This window comes from Chanodichthys erythropterus, chromosome 5, assembly GCF_024489055.1.
Source record: "Chanodichthys erythropterus isolate Z2021 chromosome 5, ASM2448905v1, whole genome shotgun sequence".
In the NCBI taxonomy this organism is placed as follows: Eukaryota; Metazoa; Chordata; class Actinopteri; order Cypriniformes; family Xenocyprididae; genus Chanodichthys; species Chanodichthys erythropterus.
In genome coordinates this window covers 35524687-35549557 of record NC_090225.1, presented here as the reverse complement: position 1 = coordinate 35549557, position 24871 = coordinate 35524687, and the positions used below count along the sequence as shown (strand labels likewise).

Here is a 24871-nt window from a genome sequence, read left to right as displayed (position 1 = left end):
CATCTGCGATAATGAACGCAATATTGCGTAGCTTGTCAGTGAACTACGGCTCTGTCTATTAAATGCCGCTCCATTTGAAAGCAGGTTTTGGCGATTTAGCGGTAATCAGGGAACCGGCTTTACTGAAGAAATGCGCGTGACAATCTCATGCGATATATCGCCCAGCCCTACTGCACACATTCACACCCCCAACATTATAGTTACATGTTAGAAACAAGTTTCCAAAAATAAACACAACTGCTTCAAAATGAGCTTTTTCATTATGGGTCTGTGCAATTTACATTCAAAATATCAAAATAACATCAAGTTATGTTTACCACAGGCTTTATTTTACTCATACACTGTGTGCAGAATTATTAGGCAAGTTGATTTTCTGATCTTTTTTTTTTTTTTTTTTCAAGCACATTTTACCAATTCCAATCCACATCAATCTTAATAACTACTATTAATATTGTTTTTAATCATTTATAAGTGATATATAATAGTTCATGAAGGCTGGAAATGAAAAATGCCTTATATTCAGATGTGCAGAATTATTAGGCAGGTTTTCTTTTACAGGCAAAATGAGCCAAAAAAGAGATTTAACTCAGACTGAAAAGTCAAAAATTATTAAATACTCATGAGAAGGATGCAATACTAATGCAGTACTAGAAATTGCAAAGTTAAAACATGACCAAGGGACAGCAAAATGCTCATTGGATCAGCGGGGTCGTACAAAAACAGGTGGAAAAGAAAAGACGCATGTTAACTGCAAAAGAATTAAGAATTAAGGTGAAGAATTAAGTGTGAAACCATCAGGAACCCTTTAGTCTCCAGAGCCATCATTTTCCAGAACTGCAACCTACCTGGAGTCTCCAGAAGTGCAAGGTGTCTGAAGGACCAGCACCACATCCTCTTGTACCACTGTTTGAAGAATTTATCTTCCAGAATCTGGCAGTAAGGTGTGGGAGTTCAATTTTAGTCCATCTCTTATCCTGAAATGTCAGTCTTGCGATGGACTAAAAATGATCTTCCAAAACTTACTGCCAGATTTTGGAAGATGAATTCTTCAAACAGTGGTACAAGAGGATGTGGTGCTGGTTCTTCAGGAGTCACTCTCAAGCTGTCTGTCTATAAGGCCTATAAAAACCCAGTCTTCATGTATTTTATAAGACTTCAGCTTGTGATTCTTATTAAGAGCGGGTCATTTTTTTAGGATTCTTTAGCTAACCTAAGTCTCTGAGATCCTGACACCTTGCACTTCTGGAGACTCCAGGTAGGTTGCCATTCTGGAAAATGGTGGTGCTGGAGACTAAAGGGTTCCTGATGGTTTCACACTTAATTCTTCACCTTCTCATGAGTATTTCATAATTTTTGACTTTTCAGTCTGAGTTAAATCTCTTTTTTGGCTCATTTTGCCTAGAAAAGGAAACCTGTCTAATAATTCTGCACACCTGAATATAAGGCATTTTTCATTTCCAGCCTTCATGAACAATTTTTTATCACTTATAAATGATTAAAAACAATATTAATAGTAGTTATTAAGATTGATGTGGATTTGAATTGGTAAAATCTGCTTGGAAAAAAAATATGATCAGAAAATCAACTTGCCTAATAATTCTGCACGCAGTGTATATTGAAAAACTCCATTATAAAATCCCATAGGAAAATCTTGAGGGAACCAGCAGCAAATTAGGTGCACTTTTGGTGTGCACTTGAGTTCGACTGATTGTCAGTGTTTGGTTGGTTTGAATGGTGTGAACACTGTTTTCTGAGCGCGGTGGTTTGGACCAAAATAATATGTTGTGAACACAGTCCAGCAAGGGGAGGGGGGAGCAATCGATCTCTGGACCAGATTATCAAACCAAGTGTGAAAAGAACCTTTTAAGTGCACTTTAAAACAGTGTCACAGCTTTAATTATGTAGTGGAGGGGGAGGGGCTATCAGTGAAATATTTTAGTTTATCAGCAAACAAAAATGCAGACAAAGTTAACACTGCTCAGTTTAAATGGTCCACTATACATCTGTACCAGCTGGCGTGCGCAACGCCTAACCAAACACATTTTTGCACATGTGAAGGATGTTTTATGTGGATATTGAAACAAGTATGAAATAGAAAACAACAGTAGGCCTAGTTCAGCAAGCAATAAATGTTACATCACAAATATGCAGAAGTAAAATAGGCAAAGTTTTGAATTCTTCCCAAATGAGAGAGGTAGGCTATGTGAGCCAAATTCAGTTTTGCTTTAAATAAATTCATTTCTGCTTTATAATGAATGCCACTATAGCCTAATTTGTGTTTCAATTTATAATATAAAGCTACTTATTTTTCATTCTTGTTCTGTTCTGAATAAAAAATATGTAAAGAATTTTCTGTGTGTGGTAAGTGTGGTGGAGTGAGGTAGCCTGCTAAAATATCCAGGTTTATATATTAATAATGTTTGTAAGTATTTTTATTTATTTTGTAAGAAATTTTATTTAGGCCTACCGGTATTTCTATTTAAATTAATTTTATTGTTTGCAATTATGAGGTTGAGGGATGTTTTTAGAGTAAGATACATTTCTTTTTCATTCAATTACTTCCTCTACATGGGATTACTTCCTCATTCCGGGTTACGTTTCTCTGTGTCGTAAACTAAAGGGTGAGGCTTCTAAAATTTGGGGCGTGATATTTAAATGACGATTGTTTTCCACATTTATCAACACCTGTTCATTCGTGCAACGGAATTGGCCGCATACGAAAGTTTAATGAATCACATGTGAGCGTTGTCATAAGCTGATTTTTTCATTAGGATTTAGGCTGGTTTCTACGTTCGTTTGATAAATGAGGACCAGTGTATAAGCGTATAGTGTATACTGTATAGTGCGCCATTTGGGACAGAACTTTAGTGTTCAGTGTTTTGATGTCTTTGCTGCACCACTCTATCGCTTGCGTGTCAAGTGAACCTTTTGTGATGCTTTTTTTATTTTTTTTTTATTTTAGAGCTTGACAGGCCCAGGCTCCTTTCACTTTTGTTATATAGAGAAGAGTGTTCAGGATATGACATGAGGTAAGTAAATCAAGTAATCTGTTCTTTTAAAGGATTAGTTCACTTTCATATGAAAATTACCCCAAGCTTTACTCACCCTGTCAAGGGCCTGTCAAGCTCTAAAATGGTTTTTAAGACCATCAAACCAGTTTAGTTTGGTTTAAGGTGTGTTTGTGTCATTTTTGTGCGATTTTGTTTTAAAGTGTGTTGTATTTGCTTATCGCCGTCTTCCCCCAAATAACGTTCTATTCTGGACATGTACAGCTTGATCACTCGTGTCTGATGCTCTAGGGAAGAGCAAAAAACAGAACCAATCTGTCTGGCAAGTGTTTCCATATGGACACTGAGAGGGGCGCATTCCTGTGGAAATGAAGGCAGTTCCTTTCATCACAAAGACATGATCAATTCATGATAAGGATGCCAGGAGCACTACAAAGTTAGGGAAGAGAGAGAGAGAGAAAGAGATAAAGAAATAGAGGAAGGGAGGGATGAGGAAAGATTAAAAAAGGGGCTTGAAGTATGTAGACAGAGGGACAGTGAGAGAGAATAAGTGGAGGATTGAGGAGATACTTCAGGGAAGGATGCAGAGAGCGAGAGAACAGGAAGAGAGAAATTGGCAGTGTAAAAAGAGGGCACACAGATGTGAATTAAAACATTATGCAGCAAGTTTCCCTCTAATCAGGAGATGCCATCAAGCCCTGAGGTCACTTCCTTTGAGGCCAGCTTCTCTCTGTCCAGTGATCATCACTTTATCAGGAAGGAATGCAAATTGCAGTAAAGATCTACAATGGTACTGCTGTGGTATGGTAATCACGGACAGCAGCGTGTCATGAGCGTTCCTCGGGATCAAGAGAGCTTTTCACGACAACTCCAAACACCACGGCCTCGCTGATGGAAATGAGTAAATTCATGGCTGAATAGACTTAATTCTTACATGGCCTTTCAAAACAAATGACAGATTCGTTAAAATTGTGTATTTTGCTCACCAAGGCAGAATTTATTTGATCCAGAATACGGTAAAAACTGTAATGTTGTTTTATTTGAATATATTTTAAAATGTAACTTATTCCTGTGATGGCAAAGCTGAATTTCAGCATCATCACTTGATCCTCGTCACATGATCCTTCAGAAATCATTCTAATATGCTGATTTGATGCTCAAGAAACATTTATTATTATTATAGATGTTAAACAGCTGTGTCGCTTAATACTTAAATGGAAACTGTGTCCCCAGAATTTTTAAGATCTTTTATAACATTGTAAAGATCTTTTAGCTCATTTTTGATCAATTTGATGAAGCCTTGGTGAAAACATTTCTTTCTTTCAAAAGAAAACAAGAAAAACTTCTTACAGACCCCAGACATTTCAACCATATTGTATAACATTTTAATTTTAATTTTACATAGAGATTTTTGGTAACAATTTACTTATATGTTCAGGGGAATGTAAAAATATATATTTCAATAGCCCTTTTTCCTTCACTCGTTCATTTTATATGGTCCTGCGGTGTGACAAGTTATGAAAGTATAAAACTACCATGCAATCTATTTATGTTGGCTCATAAAAACTGCACATGCTAACAATTATATAATAAGTTTTAAGATGTAGTTGATTTGTAACATGTCACATTGTAGGATACTGCTACCTGAAATGGCTTGAAATTTCATGTTCATAATTAAGATGAAAAATTATTTAAATATCACCCTGGCTTGTAAGCACTGCTGGGATTTTATGTAAACATTAAACATTCATCTGGCTTTTTATCTTCATTTGGGTCCTGTTCCTGACTGAATTACAGTCAGAAGGTAGATGTCAGCAGAAAAGCCCTCATTTTCACTTATAGTGAACATGAGATATTAGCATGCTAATGTGCATAATTTTCCTAAATATTTCATGATCACATTTTCAACTTTCCTAAAGAGTGAGATTTAGTCCATATGACATAATGAAGCCAGAAAGATGAATTTGGGATCGATATACCACCTAAATTGGGCCCAAAAGACTCTAGTCTGCTCTGATTTGTGTGTTTGTTGTTCTGCGAATGTATGGGCCACACTTAACGTGTCACTGGAGATATATAATTCAGCCACCCAGGATGACAGAACACACACAGGCAACAAAACCTCAACACGGAGGGACACACACAGACCTCCGCCTCAACCCCCACATAGCATTAGACATTTACCCATCACATCCAGTTATAAGATGCAGCCAGACAACAGCTGGTGCTCCTGGATCTCTGGGAAATGTTCAGCCACATTTCTGCATTATTTACTGGGTCTCATCTTGAGGCCAGTTCTGGGAATAAACATCCAACTGTACTTTCTGGGAAGTCACATTTCTGTTTTCTTCGTCAAATACCTCAGTGTTTTCTTCAGGACAGGAAGCACGTCTTTTCAGTGGGCATTTCACACTATCTGACCCATATTTAATGACTTTGACTGAAGTGAAATGCCCTCTTGCTGTTGAATGTGTTTCCAGGCTCATATGAACTTGTGGTATATAATAGTTTAATAGTCTCTGATCACGCCTGACAGGGGCTGTTAGCCAGGTATTTCTAAAGCAGGTGTGAATGAGCAAATGTTTTTACAGCATGATGAGATAGCGATAGTGTCCCAGCAGATAAATGCCTTTGATTTAACCTCTGGCTTCACCCCGCGGATGAGTGAAAGAAATCAAATTGTCTCCTCATAGAGATCAAAGCTGGCTTGTGGCTGTCATTCTCCTTGCTGCTCAGACTTGTCAAACAAAAGGCAGATAATTTTGTGGACAGAGCTGAGCATTATAATGTAATGAAGAGATTAAATGTGGTGACTGATGAGTGAAATGTTCCTAATTAAACTTCATCAGTTGACACAGTGATTACTTAACAAATGCCAGCACATCAGGCGAGGAAGGTCTAAACTTTTAGAAAAGGTTCTATATAGACCCTTAAAGGGTTCTTTCAGGCACTTCATATATAGAACCTTTTAGGGGTTCCCATCATTTTATGGATTTAGTTTTTTTTATATTTTTTATATATATATTTATATGAAATCTTTTCCAAAGCATTAACAAAAAGCATTAACCCACAGTAACCCTTACCGCTTACAGTTTTAATTTATTTTTACATTTTAAAATTAAATTTAATCATTTAAAAAATTTAAATAACCTGTTAAACATGAAAGTATTATGCAATAATTTAAAGGATTAGTTCACTTTCAAATGAAAACTAGCCCAGGCTTTACTCACCCTCAAGCCATCCTAGGTGTATATGACTCTCTTCTTTCTGATGAACACAATTGGAGAAATATTTATAAATATCCTGATGCATTCGAGCTTTATAATGGCAATAAGAGTTACCAAACGAGTATAAGCTGAAGAAAGTGCTTCCATCCACATTCATCCATCATAAACATACTCCACACGGCTCCAGGGGGTTAATAAAGGCCTTCTGAAACGAAGCAATGCGTGTGTGTAGTAAAAAAAAAAAAAAGACATATTTAACAAGTTATGAAGTAAAATATCTAGCTTCTGCCAGACCGCCTTCCGTATTCAACTTGCGAAAAAACAAAACAAAAACAAAAACGGAAAGGCCTTTATGAACCCTCCGGAGCCGTGTGGAATGTTTTTGATGAATATATATATATATATATATATATATATATATATATATATATATATATATATATATATATATATATATAATTTTTTTTTTTTTTTTTTTTTTTTTTATCCAGCCCTACTAAAATGTACACTGCGTTCCAAATTATTATGCAATTGACATATCAGTAAGATTTCAGTACAATGAACATTAAGATTTTAATTTTTCTAAGAAAATGTTTGTTCGTTTATTTATCCATGTCTTTTTAGATAACTGGTATCAATCTCAGACAAAATAATTTGCCAGATCTATGGAAACCCTACTTAGAGGTTGTTCCACATTATTAAGCAAGTCACAGTTCTCATGCAATATGGGGAGGAAGAAAGATCTTTCTGAAGATGAAAAGCATGAAATGGTGCAATGTTGTGCAAAAGGCATGAACACAAGTAATATTGCATGAAACTGAATGGAGGTTATCAAATTATCATAAGATTTGTGAGTGATTTAGAGCACAGCAGAACTTGGTCAGATAAAGGCTTATTGAGGAAAGTTCCTAACAAAAAAAATGTATTGTATTAAAAGGGCAGCTATAAAAAAAAGCCAGTGTTGAGCAGCAAACAGGTATTTGAAGCTGCTGGTGTCTCTGGAGTCTTGAGAACCTCACCATGCAGGCTGGCAGTTGTGCGTAAAGATGCATTTTAGACACCACTAACCAAACCTCACAAAGAGAAACATTTACAGTGGGTGTAGAAATGCATGGGATAGTGCATTGTACAATAGTGCATTGTACTATGCACTATCCTCCTTTTTATAACATAGCTGAAAATGAATTATTATGAATTCCACATATCTTGCAAAAGTCATTTTAATACCCTCCATCTCACTTCCCAATATTCCAGCCCAAACCATCACCCACCAGCTCCTTACTGACATCACAGTATTGTTGGAACGTTGTGGCCATTCACCAACCATCCAGAAATCCATCTATTTAGACCATCATTTGTAGTACAGCATTAGTCAGTGAATAAAACTATTTAAAAATGAGTCTTCATGTATTTCTAAACCCACTGTAAATGTTTCTCTTTGTGAGGTTTGGTTTGGAGTGGCTGAAATGCATCTTTACACACAACTGCCAGCCAGAGACACCAGCAGTTCAAATACCTGTTTGCTGCTCAGCACTGGATTTTTTTATAGCTGCCCTTTTAATACAATTAATTTTTTTGACTTTCGGTTAACGGTTAAACGGTCAATGTGAGCATCCCTAGCCTGTATCTGACCAAGTTCTGCTGTGCTCTAAATCACTCACAAATCTTATGATAATTTGATCATCTCCATTTAGTTTTCACAAAATATTAGTTGTTTTCATGCCTTTTGCACAACATTGCACCATTTAATGCTTTTCATCTTCAGAAAGATCTTTCTTCCTCCCCATATTGCATGAGAACTGTGACTTGCTTAATAATGTGGAACAACCTCTAAGTAGGGTTTCCATAGATCTGGCAAATAATTTTGTCTGAGATTGATACCAGGTATCTAAAAAGACATGGATAAATAAACAAACAAACATTTTCTTAGAAAAACTAAAATCTGAATTATTGTACTGAAATCTTACTGATTTGTCTCTTGCATAATAATTTGGAATGCAGTGTAATGTTTCTCACTTCCCTAGCTCAAAGTGTGAGCAATAATAATGCCTTAGCAAACACCACTGATAAACGAACCCATTTGAAAATATGCAGCAAACTGTTTCTTTTGAATTATGAATGCATTTTACCCCCCTTTTACGTATTAGTGGAAGAACATCTTTTGTACTGGAAGATATAAATCCATATAACTGATGACACATGGAATTTGAAGACAGATGAAATCTATAATCAAGTGCCTTGCGTCTCTCACTCAGTTAAATGTCTGGATGAAGTTTTGGATCAAATGCGAATTTTTCAAATATTTCTGCAACTGCTGAAATGATACAAATTTAAAGACCCATTTCAGCACATAAAACAACAGCACTGTGTGTCTTATTGCAGATTTATGATAGATTTCATGTCAAAATCAATAGGCAGCACTCCGGAGGGAATGCACTATAATTTAAATGGGTTTAGTCCTTTTTTTATGGATGTAAACACGCAAACACACATAGATGCAGTTTAAGACATCATATGCATGCTTCTGATTCAAAGACTATTCCAAAAGGTGGACAATAATATTATCCTGCCTTGTACATTGGTTGGGCCAAAATTCTAAGGCAGCATTGCATTTATTATTTGCAGGTGAAGTAATCCCAGAATGCATTGCAACAAGAGCAGAAAAAACATCCAAGGTGTCAGATAAGTCAAAAGAAATGTTGATTATAACCCTGTTGAGCTGGAATGGCCAGCTGGTAGCTGGTTTGTTGCTGCCTGGTCCAAGATGATCTACCTACAGGGAACAAGTTTTAGTTTAATACACGTGTTGATAGCGCGTGACGCGAGCACAGGCGAGACCTGAACATCTCACGTTGCTATCTGTGTTTAAACTAAACTCAGTTTAAACCTTGCCAATTTAAACATTCATCCGTTAGACGCGAAAGAGAACTCGCACACAGAAGTAGGAGGACATTTTTGTGTGCACTCATCTTAAGTGCGTACATGGAGAGTCAAATAGTCGTGCGCAAATTCTTTGTCTTGCACCTAAACAGACAAATTCACACAAAAATTGTCAACATGCCCATCTTAGTAAGTATCCTAACAAACATAGTAGGTTTTATATATATATAATATATTTCTCCATGCCTTTATGGACCTTGCTTTGTGCATTGGTGCGCAGTCATGTTGGAACAGGAAGGGGCCATCCCCAAACTGGGAGCATGAAATTGTCCAAAATGTCTTGGTATGCTGAAGCATTAAGAGTTCCTTTCACTGGAACTAAGAGGCCAAGCCCAACCCCTGAAAAACAACCCCACACCATAATCCCCCCTCCACCAAACTTTACACTTGGCACAATGCAGTCAGGCAAGTACCGTTCTCCTGGCAACCGCCAAACCCAGACTCGTCCACCGGATTGCCAGACAGAGAAGTGTGATTTGTCACACCAGATCTGCACTGCTCGAGTGTCCGGTGGCGGTGTGCTTTACACCACTGCATCCAACGCTTTGGTGATGTAAGGCTTGGATGCAGCTGCTCGGCCATGGAAACCCATTCCATGAAGCTCTCTATGCACTGTTCTTGAGCTAATCTGAAGGCCACATGAAGGTTGGAGGGCTGGAGGTCTGTAGCTATTGCCTCTGCAGAAAGTTGGTGACTTGTGTGTGTGTGTGTTTTTTTATATATATATATATATATATATATATATATATATATATATATATATATATATATATATATATATATATATATATATATATATATATATATATATATATAAACATAAACACACACACACACAAGTCACCAACTTTCTGCAGAGGCAATAGCTGCAGACCTCCAGCCCTCCAACCGTCATGTGGCCTTCAGATTATTATATAGACATACATATACATACGTATATATGTATATGTGTATATATGTATATGTGTATATTTGTGTGTATATATATATATATATGTATATATATGTGTATATGTGTGTGTGTGTGTGTATATATATATATATATATATATATATATATATATATATATATATATATATATATATATATATATATATAATATGTGCTTTAATTTATTTCTTTTTTTAAATATATATTTCTCTTTAGCTTTGTTTTTTATTATTTCTGTTTTATTTTTGTTTTTTTTAATAACTTAACTTAAAATGTATTTATTTGTTATTTGCCAAGGTAATATTTCAAATTTTCCTTTTTTTTTTCATGTAATATTTATATATTATTTCAGTTTTTTTTTTTTTTTTTTTTTATAGTTTTTTGTTTTTTTAAAAATAAAAACACTGCTAAAATCAGCGTATTCCAAAGCGAATCTCAAGGTTTATTTTTCAGCAAGGAATTATATTTCTTACAGTTCAATTTATTTACAAATATAATTATAAGAGTGGCTATGAAACCGTTTAATTTTTCATATCATCTTTGATAAGGAAATAAGTCCTTTTATTTATTTTTTATCCTCTTCCTCAGAGAGAGAAAAAACATGTTTCATCTTCAAGACTGGTACATCGCTCCTTGTACTATTGTGATATTGAAGTTTTGTGGGTGATCTGTGGACTTTGTTTTGCTCTATTTTAGGTCATTGTCCTGTGCTTTCAGTTATGCTGGGTACACTCTAAATGATTTTTAAAATCTTATTTTAAGATTTTCAAAATGTGAGACCACAAACATGAGGACCAAAAAAAAAAAAATCCTAGATTTAACCGTTTTGCTCCTATGGTGTGATGATGTGACAAAGACAGCAAACCACACACAAACAGATTTTCAACCAGAGTCCCAACTGTGGACACGGGAAATCTCGCAAAATCTCTCGAGAGAATAAACATGGTGGCCGATTGGCAGAAAGAAATTGCGATGATAGTGTTTGGAATGATTTTGACAGAAAATTCACAGAAAAAAGAAAAGGATTTGGGTGAAGTCGTGGAGACGCCGAGAACATGGTCTTTACTTTGTGCTGCCATGGCTGTCTTTTGTCAGCTTGCTTTCTGATTGGATATTGTTTCATTTCTCGTGATAATCTCCAGAGCGTGTGCACGTGTATCCTCGGGGTTCCCCCTACACATCAGGATTTCAACATGTTGAATATGTATGATTCGCGACCAATTCGCCTACTTACACTACGTCCTAAAAGTATGTAAGTGTTTTGTAAAGAGTGTGTAGCAGAAGAGTATGCAAGCTTTGGGACGTACTACCTCGTCATAACTGCGTCTTTAACGGACGTTCTGTCGCTTAGTTACGCAACCTGTAACTGACAAAATGATTGACAGGGCAATTTAAACACAGTTAAAATCCTCCACATTGAATTAAATTAATTTTCCTACCGTTTCGGAGAGAAATGTAGTCAGACGTTTATCTGCCAGTCATGGGTCTTCCATGCAGAGAACGCTCCTCATCTTTGTATAATGATGCATTTAAAAGTTAATGACCAAACGCATCGTTATAAAAGTTCACAATGCTGTTGCAGATTAAATATAATGTGGATAACATTTAATAAATATCTTTTGTCAGGTTGGATACTGACTATTAATCATTCAAGCCCCTTTATCTTAACTGCTCTGCTTAACCGTCGGACATGTTTGTAGTTTTTTAACTTTTTATTCGTATTTGTAGTTCTAATCGAATCCTCGTCCACATTGCAATGTGTTATGGGCAATATTAGCCGTTAGAAGTGTACACAGATCTGCACTTCGAATTCTAACCGGAAAAAGTAGATTCTAACCGAATTCCAAGTAACTTTGGAATACTCATTTCAACATACTACGATTTGGGACATACTAATTATTTTTTCGAATACTATTTAGGACGGATAGTAGCGAATTGGGACACAGCAATAGTCTGCCACGTTAACATTAACATTACCATATTCAATAACATGCTAAAACTATTTCAAAAGTTGTCATGATTAAACTGTAGTTGGGTAATGCAAACCTTTGATTCCTCAGTCCTTATGATTGGAACAATTCAGATAAAGATATTTCAAAACGCAAAGTCATTTTGACTACGTCGTGAAACTTAACCCTTCCCCCACCCCTTAATGAGGACAGTTTCCTGTCATACAATTGTATCTATTCTCATCACTACATAACACAATTTCTCTTCATTACTTCTGCTTAGCATCATACCTCAGACAGCATCTATGGCAGGCCTGTGTAGGCTGCTCACTAGGTTTTGGAACAGAGCTACTGTGTGAAATTAAGTTGAATTTTGTGGGTTTTCTAATGCTGGGATGGGCTCTTAAAGCACTAAATGTTGCCCTGCTCTTGGCCAAGCCAAAACAAATGTGAAAGCGTGCTAATTCACAACAGGCCTGGCAGGAGCGGACCCCGGGAGTTCTTCATTTGTTCTGTTTAGTCTGGCAGCCACTCCAGACGCAGAATATTGTTTTATTGTTTCGGTAAACAATGGGCAGATTGTTGAAGGGAATAAAGAGGCCAACACAACCGTAGGCCATGCACCAGACTCACCTGAGGACAGCAGGTGGGTCAGAGCCTTGGTGAATAAATCTTGGATGGATGCAGCGGCTCCAGAAAGTATTTGAACGCTTAAGACACACTATAATGTTTGAATTTCATTGCATTAACTTTTAAACAATGATCACAAGATGGGTTTTAGTGAATGTATGAAGTCTCACAGCTGTTTGGAATAACCACGAGTGAAGGTCAACACAGTGACTATGAAAATGATGCACTAATGTTTGACAGCCAGTCTAAATACTTTTTGTTTTCATTTTCAGTCTATTATTTTATTTAAAACCTAACAAACATGCTTTTTGTGACATGTTTTGCCTGGAAAGTGCACTTTTTTTTTTTTTCTTTTAAAAAAAGGCTCTTGGTTTAATATTTATGTAATACAATGATATGCACACATTTTGAAGTCTGGCTGAAGTGTCTAAATGTTTTTTTTGTGGCCATGTAAATCTCACAATATCCTGCTTGAGGAAAATGTCTCCTAGTTTTAATATTCATGCTTACACATAAAAAGAAGAAAGTGTTTTGTTTTATGATACATGACAGGAAAAATGAATAAGTGTGTTTGTGTGTGTGGATGCATCAGACAGGGACACCGGCATGGATCAAACCAGCAGTCGGCTGTCGTCCCAGCAGGAGCTCAGCTGTCTGTCTGTCTGCCTCCTGGATGCCACATGAGGGTCTCGTATCTCAGACGCCCCTCCAGAATGACATTCCACCATGACGTCTGCACGGCGTGGAGGGTGAGTTACAAGGGATGATGAGTAATAATGACTTCCAGTATAATAACCAGTGTGCTCACACCTTTAGGATAGAAAAATTAATATCACAGTTGTTTGAAGTGAGACTAAATGAGTGCAAATGGTAAATCACCTGCTTATACCCCAGTATAATAGTAATGTATCCTCTGACATCTTCAAATTTGCTAAGATCTGTGATCAAGTCAGAAATCTAAATTTCAACTCAAACATTCCTCATAAAAGACCAAATAATCTGAGATGTCATTTAAGTGGTTTAATGTTAAAATACTAATGTAGTTCAACTGCTAAAATTTTCTTTGTACCTTAAAATGTACTGAAAACCACCATAATAATAACAGTTAACCAGTTAAGTTTTTTTTTTTTTTTAAACAGTCATGACTCTGATATTGTGCGTCAGATTTATTGTCAAACCTAAAGAGCTGCCTGAGGTTTTATACAAGACGCTTACTGTACCTGCACCTCTTACACAGGTAGTGTTGATTATTTTAAATAAATAAATAAAATTGTGTGTATGTATATATGTGTGTTTGTGTGTGTGTGTGTGTGTGTGTGTGTGTATATAAATATTATAATAAAAAATATATGTATATATATATATATATATATATATATATGTATGTATATGTGTGTGTATATATATGTATGTATATGTGTGTGTGTGTGTATATATATATATATATATATATATATATATAGTATGTATGTGTATATATATATATATATATATATATATATATATATATATATATATATATATATATATATATATAGTATGTATGTGTATATATATATATATATATATAGTATGTATGTGTATATATATATATATATATATAGTATGTATGTGTATATATATACATACACACACACACACACACACACACACATATACATATATATATATATACGTATATGTATGTGCGTATGTATATACATTCTACATTCCTCTGTGTCCCATTGAAAAATGAAGCAGTGAGTTTGGAAAAACTTGATGGTGATAACTAATAAAGAAGCATTTTTAGTCATTTTCTGTAAATATTACACTGTACAGACAAAGATGGCATTAATATCTTCTTTGTCTTCCTAAAGTCTCAAACTGTGCTAAGTTCTGCCAAGATACTTAACTCAAAGATCTTTATTTGATCTCAAACTTTCCTCATCAAATTCTTCCAAGAACCAGAAAATCTGAGCTATTCTTTGCACATGGATTTTATATCTCTGTATTCTTACTACATGCCAGCAGTAGGGCCAGAGAGAAGAGATTTCACAGCAAGAGGGTGGGGAAGTTATTTTAATTAAAGACTACAAAACACTATAATAAATTCTACAGTATATGAAATAAATAAGAACAAATGGTCCATTTTGATTTTATGGTGACTTGATGAAATGAAACAACTCCATTAGACCTAATTTTCCTCTGGGAACACATCTTTCCCAGGTCGCTCAAGAATACACCTGAGGCTCTGTGCGGTTTACTGTTCACTCACAACAAAAGTCATTTTAATTGTTTGTTTTGATAGGATAGCTCAGATAGCTGTGGTATGAAAGGGTTTAATTAGCGATGCCAGTTCTCTCTTTACGCAACTGCTTTCGTTTACCTCCTCTGACCGTCACCCAATGCGCGGCACAAAGATGAATGGAGCATATTGTTTATGAGCAGATCTACTGGGTGTAAGGAATGACACCCTTTCTGAGACTGTTTAGATAAGCTTGGTAAAAACACACTCGTGCCAGGTGAGAAGCTGCTTTGAAGTCTCTAATGAACACCGACTGAGAACAAGGCCCACTTATTCTGTCGTACATTGTTTGCGTGCTGCAACCAATCACATTGAATTGCCGTGCACCTGTGCCAAAGAAATCAACTGTGAATCAATTATTCGGAGATATGTGAGAAGTTTGTTGCAACATTATCTCTAAAATCTACCATCATCTTTGTAATTTCAGCAGCTCTGTATGAAGGCGACAAAAACAACCCGGCCATGTTTCGCTGTGAGAGAGAGGTGATGCAATTCTGTTTTGCTCTCCAACGCTTGTAAAAAATGTATGCTGCATATATGAATGAGATAATTGTCATCATGCAGACGTTGAATATGATGTCGTTGTTGGCAGTCAGATCTCCGCTTCAGCTCTGTGCTGTTCTGGCGTATTTGGGAGCAGATCCCTCCCCCTACGCAATCACCACAAACACACACACATGCCTGTGGCCAGCAGAGGTTTGTGGTCAGCCCAATAACGAGCGGTTCAGCGTAAACACAGTTTCTAGACTGCCCCAAACCCCAGAACCCTCTGCTGCTGACATATTGCTCGCAAAGCTGTCACTGGCAGTGTGTGTGCGTGTGTGTTTGTGTTCATACAAAACACTAGACTTACTAATGGACATATGAAAATATTTAAAACACACAATGTTGAGCAAAAACAGATTTCTTCAAATGCCCGTTTTGTTTGTTCATTTATCTATTTAAATAAATAAATGAATGAATAAAACATAATAATAATAAAAAAAGGGCCAAGCCAAAAATGACAAACATATTTAGTGGTCTTTGAATGGTCTTAAACATTTTAATCACAAATCGCTGGTTAGGAAATTGGCCAGAACTGCACAAATACTGTTGATAAAGATAAACTTAGCATGGAATAGCCTTCCCCAACTTGCAGACAGGTTTTTAGAGGAAGAAGAGTCAGTGTTATTCCACTCAATGTTAAAGGCTTCAAACAGTTCATGAGTAGTTGGAAAATGTTTCCCAGTTTGTTTGAGTTTAGTGTGAAACCAAATATTCACTATAGGGTTCGAATCTGGACTCTGACCAGGCCGAAACATGAGCCTGATGGACTTCCTAAGCCACTTCTTGGTTGTCTTTACAGTTTGGACAGGAGCATTGTCTTGTTGAAAAATAACATCTGATCATTCCTCTTTGGATAACAATTTTTTCATTTGTGGGAAGCAAACCATTCTGCAATATGCTCCTGTTCTCCAAAGCATTAAATAACTTTTCACAGTGAAGTAGCTCACCAATACCAGCAGCTGATCAGATTTTCAAAGACACCGCTCTGGAGCATCACCATGCCACTCGTGTTCCATAACCACTCTGACACTTCCTATATCCTGCCAAAAAGTTCATTCTGTCTTTGATATTTTTCTGAAACAGTAGTGGCTTCTTAAGTAGTGCGTTTACTTAAATTTTGCTTATTTCCTGACCAATAATTTGTGGTTAAGACAGTTAAAATCTTAGTGTCTAGCCATTTTTTCCCCCCCGGGAGTCGGTGTTTGTACACACACACACACACACACACACACACACACACACACACACACACACACACACACACACACACACACACACATACATACATATACACATGCACTGAAATGTATGCAATATATACATACTATATATATATATTTATATGTAGTTTTTTATTTTTCTTTATTTTATTATTTAAATAAACTCTAAATGGCCCAGAGAGAGATAAAGGATTAAAAAAATAATTAGTAAATAAATATTACTTGACATTCTATATTCTTCTGTGTTCTATTAAAAAAAAGTAAACAAAAAAAAAAAGGTGAGTCTGTAAAAACATGACGGCGAATAAATAATAAATTAATCATTTTTGGGTGAACTGTCCCTTTAAAAGGAGCGCATCAAAACAGTAAAAATATATATTAAACACAAATGACACACAACGGTATTAACACATGCGCACACACAATTGGCAAGCTGTACTGCAGTGTAACAAAATGCTTTTCTGTGGTTTTGTTTGGACTTGTTTCTGAGTAATTTGCTCATTTGGCTGAGATAGGAGGTGAGTAACTTTGACAGTTACACAGAAGAACAGCTCAGAAAACCAAAACTACACATTGAGAGACTGGACATGATTTGTGTGTGTGTGTGTGTGTGTGTGTGTGTGTGTGTGTGTGTGTGTGTGTGTGTGTGTGTGTGTGTGTGTGTGTGTGTGTGTGTGTGTGTGTGTGTGTGTGTGTGTGTGTGTGTGTGTGTGTGTGTGTGTGTGTGTGTGTGTGTGTGTGTGTGTGTGTGTGTGTGTGTGTGTGTGTGTGTGGAGGCTGTCTCCTCCTCTAGTCTCCACGCGCACAGTTAAAATAGTCAGTTTTCGTGAGCCCTCGAATCTGTGACGCCTGACATCATTAAACAGATCTGCCTGTCTGTAATTTTCAGCCACAGTGTCTGTCACCAGAGAGAGACAGACTGAAGGAGAGCGAGACACGAGGGTCAAGGGACAGAGAGAAAGGTTACTTTTTGCCGTAAGAGCGTGAAGGAGTGGAAAATTCACTCTTTTATTACCCTACCAATGAAGAGTCTTGTTCTGACATTTGCCAGCTGCTGCAGAGATGCGAGCAGCCCTGATCTTGTGATTTGATTTGTGAAAAGCAGGCCCAAAATAACACTTAGACTATGACACACTTAAAAACGAATGTAACGACATTATGCAACAAAATATAAAACTTTTTGCATATGCAAGCAAATGATTTTTCTTTTCTTGGCAGTTAGTTCTCTCAGAAATGTTTGTCGTCATTCACTCACCCTCGTGACTTTTTCTCTTTCAGTTAAAACAAAAGAAGGATTTTGGAGGGATGTAGTTTGTTGCTCTTTTCTGTGCAATTACAGTAAAGGACAATTAAAAGGACATAACATTAGGCATTATTTTTATTCCAGGTCTTCTGAATTTATACAGTATCCTTGTTTGAGGAACAGACTGAAATTTAAGTTATTTACTAATCTTAACATCTATTCCATCTCTCTGGGTAGTTTATTAGAGAATAAGCAATGTCTTATTAATGAACAAATAGCTTCTTTTCAGTGTTTTCTCAGTTAGTAAAATGATTCATGAATCAAACTGATCCGACTCCCATGTTCATCTCACTGATTCAGTAATTCTGTTGCCACATTTAAAGGGCTAGTTCACCCAAAAATGAAATTTCTGTCATTAATTATTGTAATTACCCTAATTTCGTTCCAAACCCGTAAGACCTTTGTTCATCTTCGGAACATAATTTTTTTGATAATCTGAGGGCTTTCTGATCCCCCATAGACAGCAACGCAATTACCACTTTGAAGGCCCAGAAAGGTAGTAAAGACATTGTTAAAATAGTCAACGTGACTACAGTGGTTCAACCTTAATGTTATGAAGCGTCGAGAATACTTGTGCAAAAAACAAAACAAATGACTTCATTCAACAATTTCCTCTCTTCGTGTCATTCTCCGATGCATGAGTCGGCCAATACTGAGCAGAAGAGAAGAATCCCCATTCAAAATTTCTCCTTTTGGTGTTCTTCAGTATAAAAAAGTCCGTTTGGAATGACATGAGGGTGAGTAAATAATGACAGAATTGATTAATTTGGGTGAACTATCTCTTTAAGTGTTTCAGACATATAAAAACATTTCATCATGTCTTCAGTCATGATTATACCTTCCTAAATAGCTTCAGATCAATCAAATATATTGAACATGTGCAAAACATTAATGGCATCAACTACAGACCGCACAAATAAAGTTGCCTATGTGAATGCAGAACTCGCTCTGAACTGCACTATATGTTGTGTGCGTGCCAAACAGGCTACATAATAAAGTAATTAAAGAGTCCGATATCTCTATGATTAACCTGCAATTCAGGCCTGACTGCAGGACTAATTAGAAGTTAGCCAGACACACCAAAGCTTGTTGCAGCTGATCCTCTTGTACTTCCTCGGGATTCTTCACGTTTGATATATCCTCCTGTCGGCTTTGTACTTCCCTGCTGTTTGGGCCCATTCAGGCTTTCATGTGGTCAGGTGTTTTTCTGCAGACAGGGATATGGCTACACAAAGGATTACGGCTCTTCACCAGAGCTCTGAGCTTGTTTATTTGCCATGATAACTTCAGCTACAAGGTCACAAAGCTTTTAGAGTATAGTCTTATGTTAAGAGTAATTCTTTTTTTTTTTTTTTTTTTTTTTTTGGCATTTTCTGTCCAACTGACTGCACACTCCACATGCATGCATCAATTTTTTTTTTTTTTTTTTTTTTTTTTTCTGATTAAGACGTAATCATGCAGCACATACCAAAAACACATGCACTGAAATGTGTGCAATTACAATGCAAGTCTGTACAGAAAGTGTACATCCGTTGCCCCAAGACTTCCATTTTAAGTGCACTTTTCTGTTTTCTGGACTACAATTGAAATTATATTCTGCTGTAATCAATGATGAAGCAAACATAAACAGCTTTTCTTTTCTTTTTCTTTTTTTTTTACTTAAGCTAGCTGCATTAAATTAGGACACTTTGTCACATAAACTCTTACATTTATTAATTTTGGAAATGTTTTTTTTTTTTTATCCAAAGTGATTTTGCTACACACAATATATTGCATTTTTTGCTAAGTCAGGGTTTCTGGATGATGCTGGAAGTGTAACCTGCTGAATAAAACAAGCAGTGTATGACATTAGACTATAAAAACTTCCCCAAAGTGGTTTCTTTAGTTTGTAGTTGAGGCAGTATGAATTGTAAAGTCCATTATTGTTCCATTTATATATTTTAATCAGACAAATATCTTTACAATTTGCTTAAAATAAAATAGTACTGATAACCATCTAAATCATAGGCTTGCACATTTACATGTATGTACTTTTACAGGATCCATATGCTCAGTGTTAAGTGCAATTTCTGACTACGTATTTACAATACAGTAATTTACTGCAAGAAGAATAAGAAGTTCCTTATAAAGGGAAACAAAAGCAATCTGCCTTTTGTGATGACCCAGGGAAAAAAGTCTTAAATAGCAGAGTGTACAACAGAAACATCTGTACGGTGCAGTTTCTCTGCATCCGTCCAGGAAATACGATCAGTCCTTTTAATGCCGCATCCTTCCGTGCAATCAGTTTTCCTCTGCCGCCGCTGCATGTGTGTCTGCATGCGTGCGCGTGCTGTGTGTGTGTGTGTGTGTGTGTGTGTGTGTGTGTGTGGAGCCGAGAGCGGTTCTGCGTGGTCAGCGCGGTTGGCAGGTGTGGAGGTTTCGGCTTTCAGCTCCGGGTTTCTCTCTCTGGCCTCGGCAGGCCAGGCCGGAGCCGCAGTCGCAGCGCTGGAAGATCTCCAGACCGTGAGCTCCTTTCCGGCGGTGGCGCGTGCACACCTGCCCCTCCGTCAGCACGGGCTTACAGATCCGTGACCAGAAGTGTCGGGCGCAGCACAGCCCTTCCAAACAGTCCGAAGACCTTAGACACGTCTCGCCCTCGCCACCTGACAGAGATGAGACTGATTATAAATCACACCAGCATTCGCCTCCGTCCTCATGAGTCATGTGATAGCAGCATGTAGAAGTGGAGGTTGTGAAATCAGATCTAGTTGTAAAGTTGAGAACAAGACGAGAAGTGAATGTTGAGACAAGAGGAGAAGCGAAGATTAAAATGCAAGGCAGATCAATGAAGGATTTTATTTCGAGATGAGAAGACACCAGAACAGAATGGATGAGATGAGAAAACTAGAGACTGAAAAGAGACAAGATGATATGAAAAGGTATTTGTAAAGGCACATCCATGAACGAGAATTTATTTCAGAGATGAAGAGAGGCAAGATGAGAGGAGAAAACAAGAGTCTGAGAAGAGATGAGAAAGGAAAAAGTCAGATCAATAAAGGAGAATTTCATGAGAAGAAAAAAGGAAAGAGAAGAAACTAAAAGAGAAGGGAGGAACGGAGAAGATGAGAAGAGGTGAAATGAGAAAATAAACGAGAGGAGAAGAGACAAGACAAGAAGAGGGAAGAGTAAATGTGAAAAGAATTAAGGAGAGGAGACAGATTTGAGACCTTTCAGTGGCTGCTGTGGTTTTGGTAGGATGGTGGTTCTTTTAGGATGTGTGAAGTTCTGCCCACGTGTTACAGTCATACTCGGCTCATCCGTATTGCCAACCGGTTGAGCGGCGTCTACCGTCACGACAGCTTCGGTATCAGCAGGTTGACACACACCTGAGAGAGAAACACGACATGAGAAAATTTAAACTTCATACAAACTGTATCGAATAAACTAGTGAAAACATAGTCCCTGGTTTGTACCGTTGATGCATCGATTTCCAGCGCAGCACATCCCGTCACGAGCGCAGCGCTTTCTCCGCCTGCGGCACGAGAGACAAACTCCCCGAGAGCCGTTACAAAACTCACCGGGCCTGCACTCAGCATCAGCGGCGCAGTACGGCGACTGTGGAAGAGTAAATCAAAATGATAAACTTAATTTAAATCGCTCATTTAAAGCACACATATGCAATAAATCTCCGAAAGAATTCAAAAATAATCTCAAAGGCACAACGTCTAAATGTAAACTGAGTCCTGTTAAATCCTCTGTGTGTGTTTCAGCATCCTGTGGACACGTACCGCCGGTGCGTCGCTGTCTGCGGTGCCGGTTACGCGCGGGCTCGCGCTCACCGCGTCACTCGGACTGGATGCTGCGGGCAGATGCCTGATGGAGTTCTGTAACACAGGTCCGACTTGAGCATCTGCAGTGATTCCTCCCCAGACCGCGAGATAAACAGTCACAACGGTGAGTAGTGAGAGCATGTTCCTCATGTTCTTCTCTGCCAGCATGTTACGCATAATGTCCAAACTCCACAGCACTTCATGTGTTTCCAAGAGTTTTATACATGCGGGACTGTTTGTATATTCCCGCCCCTTTTAAATGACTGTATGAGTGCATCAAACACGCTCTCCACCTCCCCTCTCATCGCCTGCGCAGACGTGCTGTGTGAACTCATGTCTGCGCAGGCGATCGGAATAGTTCTATTGAGGCGCGCAGCAGCATTCCCGGCTCATGAATATTAATGAGCCATGCCGACGCTTCTTCATACCGATCATTGCGTAACCTAATGAATATTCAATAGCCACGCCATCATCGTAATAGGGATTGGTGAAATTTCGCTACGTCTTTCGCAATAGTTGTGTGCGTAATTACCGTCGCGCCCCCTCAGAAACAGACTGACAACTTAAAGTGCTTAAAGTGGAATTTAAGGTATATCATTATACACGACAGTACCTGTCAGCAGACCTCCGTTAACTAGGACTAGAGCTTAAACCTTATCATTTTTCTGTCAGCACATAAAAATAATATGCACGTTAATGTTTCACGCGTTTATATAACTTTCAGCAATAAAAACAGATCTTCCTCTTCATTGAAACTAAGTGCATCTTCTGTGGGTAAAAATACGGGGTTCAACAGAGTTCAGGATTCACCAAGCTTACATCCAGCGCTTGTCTACATTAAGTGCATTAATAGCATAATTGTTTTTATAATGGTTGAACTGTGATATGTCCAGAATGATTTATAAGTCACATTGGTGACACACCTACAATGGTGTCAAATGCATTGTAAAAAAACACCTAACGATACTTTCTGATCTACTTATTAAGATTAAAGATACACATCTTTCATGCTGTTCTTTTTTTCAGCTGCATGTTGATGTAATCGCTTCATTTCCGTCATTGAGTGATTAGATATTACAGAAATTAAAGGGGAACATAAAAGTGTAACTCTGTTCAATTTCATATTTGTCATAGTTTCACAGAATTGACATTGGCTGTGAGTCGGTGTAAAGTTAAAATCGACTCTGTTAGTGGTCTTCAGAAAAATGTTTAGTATTGCTGGCGTTTTTCTGAAATTAAATGGTGAACTGGTGCCCCCTACAGATCACGAGGCTTCATTGAGAAAATCATTAAAGAAATCTTTTAGGGGATTTGAAATGAGGTTCAAATATTTAAAAACGGCTTCTCTGTATTTCAGCACTCTGCATGTGACTTTACAGCAGGGATATACATGGTACATGAATGAATAAGACTAGTGTATCAGTTCATCACCATAGGGGGGGGGGGGGGGAAACAATAATAATAAAATAAATAAGATTCAGTTATTTTGTTGTTGCTGGTTTCCGTATGATTATTGCCATGCAGCATTTTAGAGCATAGGTTAATTCATTAATGATGGAACAAATGAATCTGTGATGTTATTTCTGCTTTGGGGCTGAATGCATCTGCCTGACTACACAGTGAACTAATTTTTAATCTAATTTCTAATTTCTCCAGGGTAAGCAGATATAGCCTATAGTGATGCACCCATCATTCTCATGGCCTTTTTTTTTTTTTTTTTTTTTTTTAACACAAGCAAATTGGCAGATTCTGATTCTGGTTGCCTTTTTTTTTCTCTCTCTCTCTCTCTAAGCAATTTTTTGTTGTTGTTTATTTGCTCTAACGGGTAGATTGGCCTTAATAATATATATACACACACATACATATACACACACACCAATCAGGCATAACATTATGACCACTGACAGGTGAAGTGGGATATATTAGTCAGCAAGTGAACATTTTGTCCTTAAAGTTGATGTGTTAGAAGCAGGAAAAATGGACTAGTGGATCTGCTGCTAACAACTTGGTGCCAGATACCACAGCACACCTTCAGGGGTCTAGTGGAGTCTAAGCCTTGACGGGTCAGGGCTGTTTTGGCAGCAAAAGCTGGACCAACACAATATTAGTTGCCCTTTTGGTCCCCCTTTTTCTGGGATAGAAATAGAATTAACTTATTGAACAATTTGAGCTACATTAGCTCGTCTGTTGGGTCGGACCACACGGGCCAGCCTTCGCTCCCCACATGCATCAGTGATGACCCTGACACTTGACCCATGACACTTACTCTTTTTTCCTGCTTCTAACACATCAACTTTGAGGACAAAATGACCACTTTTCTTTGTATTAGCAATTTTGAAATCAGTTGTGCTGTCTTATATTTCTTGAACAGCAAATCAGCATATTAGAATGATGGTAACAGTTTACAATAAGGTTCATTAGTTAACATGAACTAATAATGAACTGCACTTATACAGCATTTATCAATCTTTGTTAATGTTAATTTCAACATTTATTAATACGTTATTAAAATCTTATGTCAACAAGACATTAATGCATTGTGAACTAACATGAACAAACAATGAACTGTATTTTCATTAACCAAGATTAGTAAATACAGTAACAAATGTATTGCTCATGGTTAGTTCATGTTAGTTAATACATTAACTAACGTTTAACTAATGAACCTTATTGAAAAGTGTTATCAGAATGATGTCTGAAGGATCATGTGACACTGAAGACTGAAGTAATGATGCTGAAAATTCAGCTTTGCTTACAGGAATAAGTTACATTTTAATATATAATTAGAAAATAATTATTGAAATGGTAATGATACTTAACAATGTTACTGTTTTTACTATATTTGTGTTCAAATAAATGCAGCCTCAGCGAGAATAAGACTTCTTTCAAAACTTAGATTCAAAATACTTAGATTTAAGGCCGCCTTTATAAAATGTTCAGCCGGTAAAATTTTCAATTTTATTTTATTTATTTTATTTTTTATTTTTGTCAATGTGGACTATTATACTACTGTGTCATTTTGGA

The 24871-nt window shown here is 37.1% G+C and overlaps 2 protein-coding genes across 2 annotated transcripts in view; both read right to left on the bottom strand.

The window, feature by feature from the left end:
• Positions 1 to 19916: 19916 nt before the first annotated feature.
• dkk1a (dickkopf WNT signaling pathway inhibitor 1a) lies at positions 19917 to 22988 on the bottom strand. Its single transcript, XM_067386983.1, has 4 exons — positions 21806 to 22988; positions 21491 to 21632; positions 21245 to 21403; positions 19917 to 20680 (listed from the first exon to the last, which is right to left on the bottom strand). The coding sequence occupies exons 1-4, from the start codon at positions 22022 to 22024 to the stop codon at positions 20430 to 20432; spliced, it is 771 nt and encodes a 256-aa protein (XP_067243084.1). The 5' UTR covers positions 22025 to 22988; the 3' UTR covers positions 19917 to 20429.
• A 1563-nt stretch (positions 22989 to 24551) lies between these two features.
• prkg1a (protein kinase cGMP-dependent 1a) overlaps positions 24552 to 24871 on the bottom strand; it is a 98094-nt gene continuing 97774 nt past the window's right edge. The window contains exon 18 of the mRNA XM_067386981.1: positions 24552 to 24871. This exon is cut by the window's right edge and continues 1355 nt beyond it. The gene's annotated coding sequence lies outside the window, so the exon portion shown is untranslated.